The 12,533-nt window shown below is 42.5% G+C and overlaps 1 protein-coding gene across 4 annotated transcripts in view; it reads right to left on the bottom strand.

The window, feature by feature from the left end:
- LOC110521493 (uncharacterized) overlaps positions 1-7,769 on the bottom strand; it is a 56,612-nt gene extending 48,843 nt beyond the window's left edge. For all 4 annotated transcript variants that reach the window (XM_021599078.3, XM_021599079.3, XM_021599080.3 and 1 more), the window contains exon 1: positions 7,127-7,769. In XM_021599078.3, coding sequence (XP_021454753.3) covers positions 7,127-7,199 — 73 coding nt within the window. In that variant the 5' untranslated portion in view covers positions 7,200-7,769. The remainder of the gene's footprint in view (positions 1-7,126) is intronic.
- Between the last annotated feature and the right edge of the window lie 4,764 nt (positions 7,770-12,533).

Here is a 12,533-nt window from a genome sequence, read left to right as displayed (position 1 = left end):
CACGCTGCCAAACTTACCCTAGTAAATCTGACTATCCTACCGATCCTCGACTTCGGCGATGTCATCTACAAAATAGCTTCCATTACTCTACTCAGCAAACTCGATGCAGTTTATCACAGTGCCATCAGTTTTGTTACTAAAGCACCTTATACCACCCACCACTGCGACCTGTATGCTCTAGTTGGCTGGCCCTCGCTACATATTCGTTGCCAGACCCACCCGTAGCACGCGCTCCAGCAGGTGTATCTCACTGATCATCCCTAAAGCCAACACCTCATTTGGCCGCCTTTCCTTCCAGTTCTCTGCTGCCTGTGACTGGAACCAATTGCAAAAATCACTGAAGTTGGAGACTTTTATCTCCCTCACCAACTTTAAACATCTGCTATCTGAGCAGCTAACCGATCGCTGCAGCTGTACATAGTCCATCGGTAAATAGCCCACCCAACTCACCTACCTCATCCCCATCGGTAAATAGCCCACCCAATTCACATACCTCATCCCCATACTGTTTTTATTTATTTACTTCTCTGATCTTTTGCACACCAGTATCTCTACCTGCACATGACCGTCTGATCATTTATCACTCCAGTGTTACTCTGCTAAATTGTCATTATTCGCCTACCTCCTCATACCTTTTGCACACAATATAGATACTCTTTTTTTCTACTGTATTATTGACTTGTTTACTTCATGTGTAACTCTGTTATCTGTTCACACTGCTATGCTTTATCTTGGCCAGGTCGCAGTTGTAAATTAGAACTTGTTCTCAACTAGCCTACCTGGTTAAAAAAGGTGAAATAAAAATAAATAAAAAAATTCACTACTAAATGTTTGCAATCTTATAATGGCTTTCTGCCAGAAGTCAAAGAGCTCTGGATGAGTTGCCTGGAAAGCTAAATTTTTTTTTCTTGTGATTCCTACTAGCGTTATCTCCCCCTCCTCCGTTCTTCTCCCCTCTGTTCCATGTACACATGCTGCTATTCCTTCAGAAAAGCATGCATCACAACTTGTTCATTTGTACAATTTCTCATTCACTTTCACTTGTAAAATGTCCACACTCACTAAAAATAACATTCGGTAGCTACTAGCTATGCTTGTACAACTTTATGAGCTGGATTTGCACGGCTTTGCAATTAGTTTGTTAGTTGACTTTGTGATTTCGCTATTAGTTTGTGCACATTTTGTTAGCATTACGGTAAGAAACGTTCAATGGGCTTCCAATATATATATGAATAACAGGAAGGAAAATAACATGTGTTTGTGAAAATCATTAGCTCCTAGAATGGTGTGTGTGTGGGGGCGGGGGGGTAAACTAAGGCCCATTCAATCCAGCCTGTTTTAAGAACAAAATAAATGTTCTCTTTTTTCCATTGATGTTTGATTTAACTTAGTCTGAATCTTAGCCTGGGGTTCACTGTCATAATCAACCAGGGGGGGCCCCAGCACCGAGTTTGGGAAACCCAAAACACAGCGCTCTTTCCTGGAAGAAAGGGCAGGTCAAATGACTTCACAGCAACGCCAATCCTCACATGACAGCCACATCATCAATGCACAGGAAGTGTGCTCAGCATTAACACTACTTCCTGTGACAAGACCGTCGCATATTGTATGCACCACTCTGAAAGGAAGAAGTACATGAACACACACACACACATCTGGAGTAACTTTGACTGTAAAGGACAAGCCTAGTCATTTCAACAACCGAGTGCTGGTTGGAATCAGACTCCAAGGTTCAAGAATCACAGATATAAACTCAGTCAATCATAGCGGATATTGGTTAAAATCAAATTTAGGAACAATGGTTTTAAACACAACCACACTACAATTTAGAGCAACAGAATGAGCCTGGAAGACCTGAGGCAAGACACATCTCATAAGGCCAGTAAATATCAGCTGACATATCACACCATATACTGCTGTGCTGCATACAGCTAGGCTGTGATATCATGTGTGACTTTGCATGATGACTGACCACAAACATAATACCCCCCATTACTCATGCTGCGAGACAGTAAGACATCATAGATCATACGGAGGTCACTCCCTGTCTGGATCCTTCACTTTCATCTCCATATCATTCAAGGCTAACTTGTGATATGCGGTTAATGCACATAGCTTAGCCTTTTGGCATAAATAGGCTATGCATTGATTATTAATGAGATATTTGCATGAAAATGCATGTCAAGAAAATATATACAGTACTTAGGCCTAAAATGTATTTTGAAGCTCTAGAAGCAGACATACTTTTCCTATGCCGTCTCATTGGTGGTCACTGTGGTTAAAAAGAGGTGCCAAAAATATGCACATGATTGAACAGTGAAGTTTGCATCTGGGGTTTCACTCTCTCTCTACTGACATTGGCTCATTAAATAGGAAATACTTCAGAAAAAAAACTGCTCCAGCCAGACACAATTTAACTTTTTAGACACGAAGGAGAGAAATAGACAGAAAGCAGGAGGAAGCAAAATATACAGGGGTAAATAAAGACAGTAGACAATGAGCAACTGAGTATAAGGATATCCAAATCGTATAAGGAGGAGTGCTAAAAAGAGCAACAGGGAGAGAAAGGGTGAGAAGGAGATAGTGAGAGAGTGAGCGAGTAAGCAGAGGAGAAATCTCTTTCCCCTGACTGGTTTGACGAGCTCCAGTCCACATACACGCACGCTGTCACAACGCCAGGCGTAATGATCTCACAGGATTTGGGACAGGCTAACACTAATTACTCAATTTCCATTCTGAAGCAGGCCACCAGCCCAGGCTCTGGCTCTGGGAGAGGGTGGGGGGAGAGGCTGGGGTGGGAGGGAGGAGAGGATCCCCCCATCGCAGCTCAGCCCCACCGCTCACACACAGACCCAACAAGCAAACAAACAATACCACCACGTGTCACAGACCCCGCTGACAAATAACTTTTACCAGCCATTTGTAACTACAACTGACATTCTTTCTTCTCCCTAATGGAGGCTCTCCTATTCTATCAGTGAAAGCTGGTTTAGGGGAATTTTCTTGGGATTGTAGACATGATAAGAACCCGGCGGCTAAGGAAAACAGGGAAATTGGGGATGGTTGAAGAGGAAGGGGAAATGGTATTTAACACACAGATGAGATGACTAAAACATACTCATCGTCCTTCAGGCCAGGCTAGTAGGCCAGACACACACGTGTAGTGGCGTGAGCAGGAGCATGTGTGACTGCGGTCAGACAAGACTGTGTGGGCTAGACAATGGAATCCCCACATTCGTAGAAATGGAAGTGAATCTCTCGCTCGCTCTCTTTCCCTCTCTCTTGTTTGGTCTCTGTGGATGTTTGTTGTTCTCTATCAATTTTAAGAACATATCAAGGACATACAAACAAAGAGTATGTCTAGTCAGGGTCATGGGCCTTGGCATTTGGCTGTACAGCTGGCTGGCACACGTTGGTTCCTCCCTCAACACGCACCACTGCTTTGTCACTGAAACCACTACAAAACCCTGGGGAGGGGAGGCTCTGTTAGTTGAGTCTGATTGCGGAGAGGGAATGAGTGACGGACTGACAAAGAGTGCACAAGAATGGGCGTCCCCAAGCACAGGCTCTAGTCCCATATTGAAGAGGACAGGAAGTTGTTCGCACCAACTGAGGAAGTAACCCAGTTTCCTGGAATTGCTATAGCCCATATCCGTTGGCAAAACAAATCAAATTTTATTGGTCACATACACATGGTTAGCAGATGTTATTGTGAGTGTAGCGAAACGCATGTTCTTCTAGTTCCGACAGTGCAGCCATATCTAACAGACGACAAGCAAACAGTTGCCATGGCAGGGCTCCAGACTAACATTTTCCCCTGATGGCACTAAGTTTTTCAGTACGTGGCACCAGCCCATGATTTGGTTGCACCAATTTTTTTCCACAGCGTCACAAAATAGAACAAATGAGTATCATCTTATAACATAATTCGCAGTGATTTGTTAAAAAGCACAAATAGTCTACTGAGATGGTATTCAAGAAATAAGTTGTTTCATCTTTTCATGTTGTGATTCTAAATATTCTCATGTGCAACCAATCCAGTGATTGTCATGCATGTTGGGTTGACAATTAAGCTATTGTTGTTATATTTTATTGTTAAAAAGTGTTGCAGGGGTCTCCTGAGTGGCACAGCGGTCAAAGATACTGCATCGCAGTGCTTGAGGCATCACTACAGACCCGGGTTCAATCCCAGGCTGTGTCACAGCTGGCCGTGACCGGGAGACCCATAAGGCGGCGCACAATTAGCCCAGCGTCGTCCGGGTTAAGGAGGGTTTGGCCGGCCGGGATGTCCTTGTCCCATCACGCTCTATCAATTCCTTGTGGCGGGCCCGCACCTGCAAGCTGACTTCGGTTGCCAGTTGTATGGTGTTTCCTCCAACACATTGGTGCAGCTGGCTTCTGGGTTAAGCGAGCAGTGTGTCAAAGAAGCAGTGTGACACATGGCTCTTGACCTTCGCCTCCCGAGTCCTTACGGGAGTTTCAGCGATGGGACAAGAATGTAACTTTAAGTTGGACAAAATTGGGGAAAGAAAAGGTTAAAAGTACAAAAAAATAAGTTAAATAAATAAATAAATAAATAAATATTGGGTTGCAGAACCTTACGTTTAAAAAAAAAAAATCAATATAGAAACTTCCCTGGTCTTTATGTGCACTAATATCATAGGCTAATATATTTGGGGCTAAAGCTTACCGTATGCTTCCAAATTGAAACAGTTTGCGCATATATATATATATATATATTATGCCAAAATTGTGTGATATTTTGGTTAATTTTTGTCTTTGGCAGTTGTTTTTCAGCAGTTTGTGCACACAAAAAAACATATTGAGGCAAGTCGAAGTTCGGTAACTGAAGTCTACGCCCCTTCGTCGGTGATTGGTCAACAGTACTACTCCTAGTTGACTTAGCATGCACAGAAACTAAGCTAAACGACTTTGCCCGAGGGTTACTTATGTCTGTGGCCCACAAAAACAGCAGCATCAACAACAAGCTGGGTTTGTACTTGGACTAGTATGTCACATACAGCGAAGGAAGGTGACGTTACAAATTGCCCCGTTCCAATCGCAACAGTAAAGTCCTGATGATAACTTTGCTGTTACAATTAGGAAGAAGAATTATCACCCCTGATCTAAATCTGTGTATACAGAGGGCCATCCTCTGCAGGCAGAGTGGCCTTCACACTGCAGTGCTGGGGTGTAGTGTAGCGCCGTGGACATGGGCACCAGCGCTCTGCCCTCATGGCCCCAGGATTATTGAGCTCTGCTGGGGCAGGAATGTAGGACATCTTAATGCTCTGTTCATTTGCTAATCTGCTCAACAGTGCAGTCACAACCCTGTGTAAATCACCCCCACTCTTCACAGCAGCACCTCACATTAACCACACCAAACCCCCCTTTCCATCAGATCGCCTCCGCTCTACTCAACTAAAAACCTATCTGGAGGAGGAGAATGGGTTAGGAAGAAGAATCAACAAACATAGAACAATATTAAAATTGTCTGGAGGCAGACGGAGCTGGGATTAACTGATGCTCCGACCACTGTGCCCTCCACCGGCATTGTGGAGAGCCAGTGCTCAGCAGTTCAGTAATGCAGGCAGGTCAATAAACAGAAGCTTCTGTTCCACGTGGAGGGCGCAGCATGTCACAGATAAATCACATTTCACACCAGGCTCCAGCATGGGTCAGACTGCAGAACAAGCAATGCAGTAACAGGCACAATCACTGGGCTTTTCATTGCACAGGCATGCTGTCAGGACTGAGTAAATACATGCAGCCATGGACCCATGCAGTGGAGTCAGGCAGGCAGCACCAAGTCATGTGCCACAAAAAGTCAGAAGCTTCATCCTCAAGGGACATCATCTGCCTGACACAATAGGGAGGCAAAAGCCAATTTCTATGCTGTAAGAGTGGCTGGGTGAGTGAGTGAGTGTGTGTGAGAGGGAGAGAGAGAGAAAGCATGAGAGGGTCAGAGAGAGAGAGAAAGAGGGAGGAATGTGAAACACCAACAGGAACATTCCACCCACTTCTTCTCCTGCATGCAGCAGCTTTACGTTTTCTTGTGTTCTTTTGTGTCAGGCCTCTGTCCCAAACGTGAGAAATGATTGTCACATGCATACATGAGGTCGAGGCAGAAACATGGCTCATGTAATCACTTTTATGTTAATGTCCCTTACCTGGCTGGAATTAATGTGTTTTATTATTAACCACCATTTCTGTGCTATGACTTTGAGTCTGTAGCAGTACTTTGTTGAATTTGCGAACTATCACAAAGGAACAATAATAGTGCTGAGCAGATAGTAATAGTAACAATTTCAGTATGGTATCATTGCTATTAGCCCAATTATTCATTGTGTAACGATTAAAAGTACTGTATTAGAGTTATGATAATTGTGATTATCAATTATCATAATATGATAATTGTGATTATCATCAATATGAGTTATGTTGTCATAAAAAAATATGAGCCAAAAGTAGCCAATCAGCAATAAGCATTAAAAACACGCCCAAAACGAACAAAAAAATAACAAAAACGTCAAATCTATACTCCATCAAACTCAAATTACAAAATATATATTTATTTGTAGCTAACACAACAAAACCATTTTGAATTCCTTTCACCCTAAATATATTGGGCGAGCGCGCTGGTTAACTAACATCTGGGCAGCGCTGCGAGACATCGAGCATAGGTGTCAATAACTAAATTGTGGCAACTAAATATCATTTGTAATTAAACACCATCCACAAATCTTACTTGATAGTGTGTGTGTGTACTGTCGGTTACACTAGATTTAAGATAGACGTATACAATGTACTCTAAATAATAAACTGCCAAATAAAACAGTACATCTGTGCTGTAACTTTTTTCCATTCTTCACCTTGTCGCGAACTGCTACTGACTACTTTATTTGTTACAAAGTTACTAAACTGATGCTTAAGAGGCACGTGACAAAGTATTAACGTCTATATGTGTTACTTTGGATCCAAAAGTCGCCTAATCAGCCCCTGTTATTATGCAGAAGCTTGTGCAGATGCTTCGCCCCATGCCAGCACAGATGCTAAGTAATTAGCGAGAGCATACGATTTAGGTCATAGAAATGTATCAAAAGCAAAACTTATCTCAGTAACTTACCCAAAGAAAGACGAACACAGCAGACGACGATGACTAATACTTTGCCCGAAGAGAAAACGGGTAATTGGCCCATATTTTCTGTAAAATCCACATAGAGTCGCCAGCGCGAGGCTGAGCTCTGTCTCCAGTTAGGTGAACTAAACTTCTAAATGTGTCGTCAAGAACAATATTATTACGGAGTTAAAATAATAAAGGCCCCGTTCCCCTTGTTTCGTCCCCGTCTGTTTTTACTTTAAAATCTTCGTTTTTGTTTCTATTTTACTATAAAAGACTGTATTCCGTTTCTTCACTCCTCACCTCGTCGCTGAAGTCACTCAGAGGAAAATCTATTCATCCGCAGAAGTTACAGAGGAGGATCTATCTGAGCAGTATATATATATGAGTGTCGGCACATTTGAAAGTACACTTTGACACTCACCAAACCAACATCGCATTACAAATTGATTACTGAGATATTTTTGTGTTTGTACTTGTGGAACTGTTTTAGAATTCCACTTTTCGACTTTTATTTTTCTCTGTCGCCGCGGCGGAGGAATTTTCACATATTTTCTACTTCTCAAAGCTTCGTATGACTGAAATTTAACCCGTTCATAGATTTTTTTTCTCTCCCCACATGGGCCTAGATGTTGACGCTTTTCCGTTCAGCCTTTTAACCCCCACACTTTCCTAATTGTACTACTACAGGTTGCCCTCATTGGCAGTTTACTGGTATTTGTGACTCATGAAGGTGATCAGAATATTTCCCTTCAATAACTATACCATAGTGTTTACTGTCAATGTTGTTTTGATGAACAATATTACTTTCAATAACCAGATTAGTAAACAAATAAGCAACATCAATAAACGTGCAGTCACAGTGCAATCTGGTAGCCTACCCTATATGGTGTGATAGGCTATACATTTGAATAATTTTAGGCCTTGTCATACAGTATAAGACAGGCTGTCTTGTGATTTGTGATATCATAGCCTACTTCCATCATGAGGTGTGAGAACAAGAGCAGCACTTTATTGGTATCATTTAACCTCCAATATAACAATAAACTGAATTACTTTATATTCACAGATACTAACAACAGTTATTGCAGGCTATTATGGTCACATCATTCTGATCCAGGTGTAAATCACTGACTCATGACCGAAAACACAGAGCTCATCCCATTGTTTGTTTTCACACCCTGTTAGAGAAACTTTGCAGGACCCCTGCTGTTGGGACCATAGACATTAAATCCAGGACGTCCGTCTGTCCCTATTGACCCCTCATGAAAGAGCTGGGACCAGGGGGAGCAAATTGATCTCATCAGGGGTTCCACCTAAATCAAATCAAATCAAATTGTATTGGTTACATACACGTGTTTAGCAAATCAAAAATCACATTTATTTATATAGCCCTGATATCTCAAAGTGCTGTACAGAAACCCAGCCTAAAACCCCAAACAGCAAGCAATGCAGGTGTTGAAGCACATTGGCTAGGAAAAACTCCCTAGAAAGGCCAAAACCTAGGAAGAAACCTAGAGAGGAACCAGGCTATGAGGGGTGGCCAGTCCTCTTCTGGCTGTGCCGGGTGGAGATTATAACAGAACATGGCCAAGATGTTAAAATGTTCATAAATGACCAGCATGGTCAAATAATAGGTCTGGGACAGGTAGCACGTCCGGTGAACAGGTCGGGATTCCATAGCCGCAGGCAGAACAGTTGAAACTAGAGCCGCAGCACGGCCAGCTGGACTGGGGACAGCAAGGAGTCATCATGCCAGGTAGTCCTGAGACATGGTCCTAGGGCTCAGGTCCTCCGAGAGAGAGAGAGAAAGAGAGAATTAGAGAGAGCATACTTAAATTCACACAGGACACCGGATAAGACAGGAGAAGTACTCCAGAAATAACAAACTGACCCTAGCCCCCGACACAAACTACTGCAGCATAAATACTGGAGGCTGAGACAGGAGGGGTCAGGAGACACTGTGGCCCCATCCGATGATACCCCCGGACAGGGCCAAACAGGAAGGATATAACCCCACCCACTTTGCCAAAGCACAGCCACCACACCACAGGAGGGATATCTTCAACCACCAACTTACCATCCTGAGACAAGGCTGAGTATAGCCCACAAAGATCTCCGCCACGGCACAACCCAACATTTAGCAGATGTTATTGCGGGTGTAGCGAAATGCTTGTGCTTTTAGCTCCGACAGTGCAGTAATATCTAACAGTTTCACAACATATACCCAAAAAACACGTAAATCTAAGTAAGGAATGGATTGAGAATATATATACATATATGTCAGAGCGGCATTGGACTAAGATACAGTATAGTATAGAATACAGTATATACATATGAGATGAGTTTCTTTGTTGACTACGAACTTTCTTTACCCAGTGGGACAGACTATGTTTGTTCTTACAGTCGGGACTCTGACTCTCTATTGGTTACACAGACTTTTGGCCTCCCATCCCATTCTAACCACCTCTCGCCTGCTTTATATTCATGTTACCTGATGAAATTGCTGTACAATATGATCTTGTTGCCGTCTGATGCACATTCAGATGTCATAAATCAGCACTGCAGAGCTCCCCTCTCCTATGTCGTGCCTTGATTGTGTTACTGTTGATGATATCTGGAAATGTGCATGTACACCCTGGCCCATCTACTGTTGCTAGCTCCAATTCTGCTCTAATATCTGCTTCACTGATTTCTGCTCCTGTAAAAGCCAGGGTTTTCTGCACGTTAACACCAGAAGCTTATAACCTAAAAATGGATCAATTGAAAGTGTGGGTTCACCCCTCCAATCCGGATGTGTTGGTCATCACTGAGACATGGTTAAGGAAGAGTGTTTTGAATACTGATGTTAACCTTTCTGGTTATAACCTTTTTCGGCAAGACAGATCTTCCAAATGTGGGGGAGTGGCAATCTTTACCAAGGATCGCCTTCAGTTGTCTCCAACCCAAACAATTTGATGGTTTAATCTTTCAAATAGCTCTTAGTTGACTGTTGCGATCATCTTCCATTTTTTTATTTAACTAGGTAAGTCAGTTCAGAACAAATTCTTATTTACAATGATAGCCTACCGGGAAACAGTGGGCAACTGCCTTGTTCGGGGGCAAATTTTTACCTTGTTAGCTCAGGGATTCGATCCATCAACCTTTCGGTTACTGGCCCAACACTCTAACCACTAGGCTACCTGCCACCCCAAAATTATTAAAGTGGCTCGTGTTTCATTTCCTTAAAGCGGCCAGTGATTCCTAATTTATGTCTATAGGCAGCAGCTTCTGATGTGCTGGAGATGGCTTTTTAACAGTCAGGGGTGTAGTATAGAATACAATACAGTAGATTCATATGAAATGGGTGATGCAATATGTAAACACAATTTAAAACTGACTAAGATACCGTAGAATAGTGTGGAGTGCAGTTTATACATATGAGATGAGTAATGCTAAATACGGAAACATTATTAAAGTGGCTAGTGGTCCATTTCTGAAAGTGGCCAGTGATTCCTAATCTATGTCTATAGGCAGCCACCTCTGATGTGCTAATTATGGCTGTTTAGCAATCTGATGGCCTTGCGATAGAAGCTGTTTTTCAGTCTCTTGGTCCCAGCTTTGATGTACCTGTACTGACCTCGCCTTCTGGATGATAGCGGAGTGAACAAGCAGTGGCTCGGGTGGTTGATGTCCTTGATGATCTTTTTGGCCTTCCTATGGCATCTGGTGCTGTAGGTGTCCGGGAGGGCGGGAAGTTTTTCCCCCGGTAATGCGTTGGGCAGACCGCACCACCCTCTGGAGAGTTTTGCGGTTGTGGGCGTTGCAGTTGCCGTACCAGGCAGTGATACAACCCGACACGATTCTCTCAACCTAACTCTATTGTTGCTGTAATCAATGTCAAGACAAGCCTTAAGGCTGCAGGGTAAATGTTAGGTAAAGCACAAAAAAACGAACAAAACTGATCACACATTTGCTCGCTTTCCATTCCTTTATTTACAGTAACATCCATTTCTCTTTCTCTCTGTTCTCCCATCTGGATTCATGAAACACTATATATTCTCTTTTAACAGCCAGGACCCAAATTCACTGCTGTAGAAACAATTCTTGCAAGTAAAAAATATCAAAAGAGTTTAATGGTTTAATTGGCCTTGTGAAAATACACTCTATCCCAAATGTGAAAATCCCAAGTTACATGAAAATGACACAGACTTAAACAGGTACTATGATATACATTTCACAATGGAGTCTGCGGTCATATGTGTCAAAAGTAATGTAAAAGGAAACATTACATACGGTCACTGTCTAGTGTACTGTATTCATATGATGTAACTCCGGATGTGGCCTTCCGAAGTGTGTATGAGAGTGTGGGCCTCTAGCTTAGCCATGTGCAGAACTAGCCGATTACTGCAGTTCCTCATTACTATTGCACTGATGAAAAAGAAGCAGGGACTTAAGAGAAAATAAATAAAATAAATAAATACATCATAATAGAGTTGGAAAACCCCTACTTGGTCAGCTATAACACATGGCATCATACCTCAGCATCAACTCTGAACAATGGATGTACTACTAGAATACGGGTTGCTTTATGTCTCTCTGCTTACATTTTTTCAATCCTTTTTTGGTGCATTGGTGTCTGGCTGCCACATGCTCATTAAGTACTGTTCTCACAAAAAACTCAAGTATTTTTAATAACCAATGACATATAGCTGGAAACTACCCCACTCACTTCAGAGTCTTATATTGAACAGTGCAGTGTCACAAAGGATGACCTGAACAAATTGTCTTTGAGTCCGTAGCACCCACTTCCTGATGTGGGTTGGCAAAACAAGGATACAAGCTATTAAGATAAAGAAATTGATCTGTTCAATTAAGGAAGATGTAGGCCAATAAATATTGAAATGTTCTGTATAGTTCTGTGTATGTATAGTACTGGAGATTCAACATGTGTGTTTGTCAATCGATATTGGAGCAGTGCAGTTCACACCAGTGTAGTGATCATCAGAAATACTCCAGCTGTCAGACAATAGATTTATAGTGATGGACATTGGTGTCAGGGGGCAGATAAAGGGCTGCAGAGTAATTGCCGTGGATTGGTCCCCCCCTCACACCACAACTCCCCCACCCTGATTTGATAACCGTGGGAAACCAAATCACCGGTTGTCATTCTAGAAGGAAGTAACATTCTGTAGGGGCTTAGTTGGCTAGTGGAGTTGTTTACATGTAATTCACTACACTCATCTATAAAACATGTCGCCTAGGACTGATCCACTAAACAGAGGTGAATACATACAAACGGATAGAAATAGTTATACAGTTAGTGATAGCTGGCGTTATTTAATTAACCTCATTCATCAAACATGGCCCCTCATTGTGGCATCCTAGACTGGTCGACAGAACAGAGACCAACAAAGATCAAAGACCACAGGAC

This window comes from Oncorhynchus mykiss, chromosome 4, assembly GCF_057628025.1.
Source record: "Oncorhynchus mykiss isolate SJ-2025 chromosome 4, ASM5762802v1, whole genome shotgun sequence".
Taxonomy (NCBI): Eukaryota; Metazoa; Chordata; class Actinopteri; order Salmoniformes; family Salmonidae; genus Oncorhynchus; species Oncorhynchus mykiss.
This window is presented reverse-complemented; position numbering and strand designations above follow the sequence as displayed.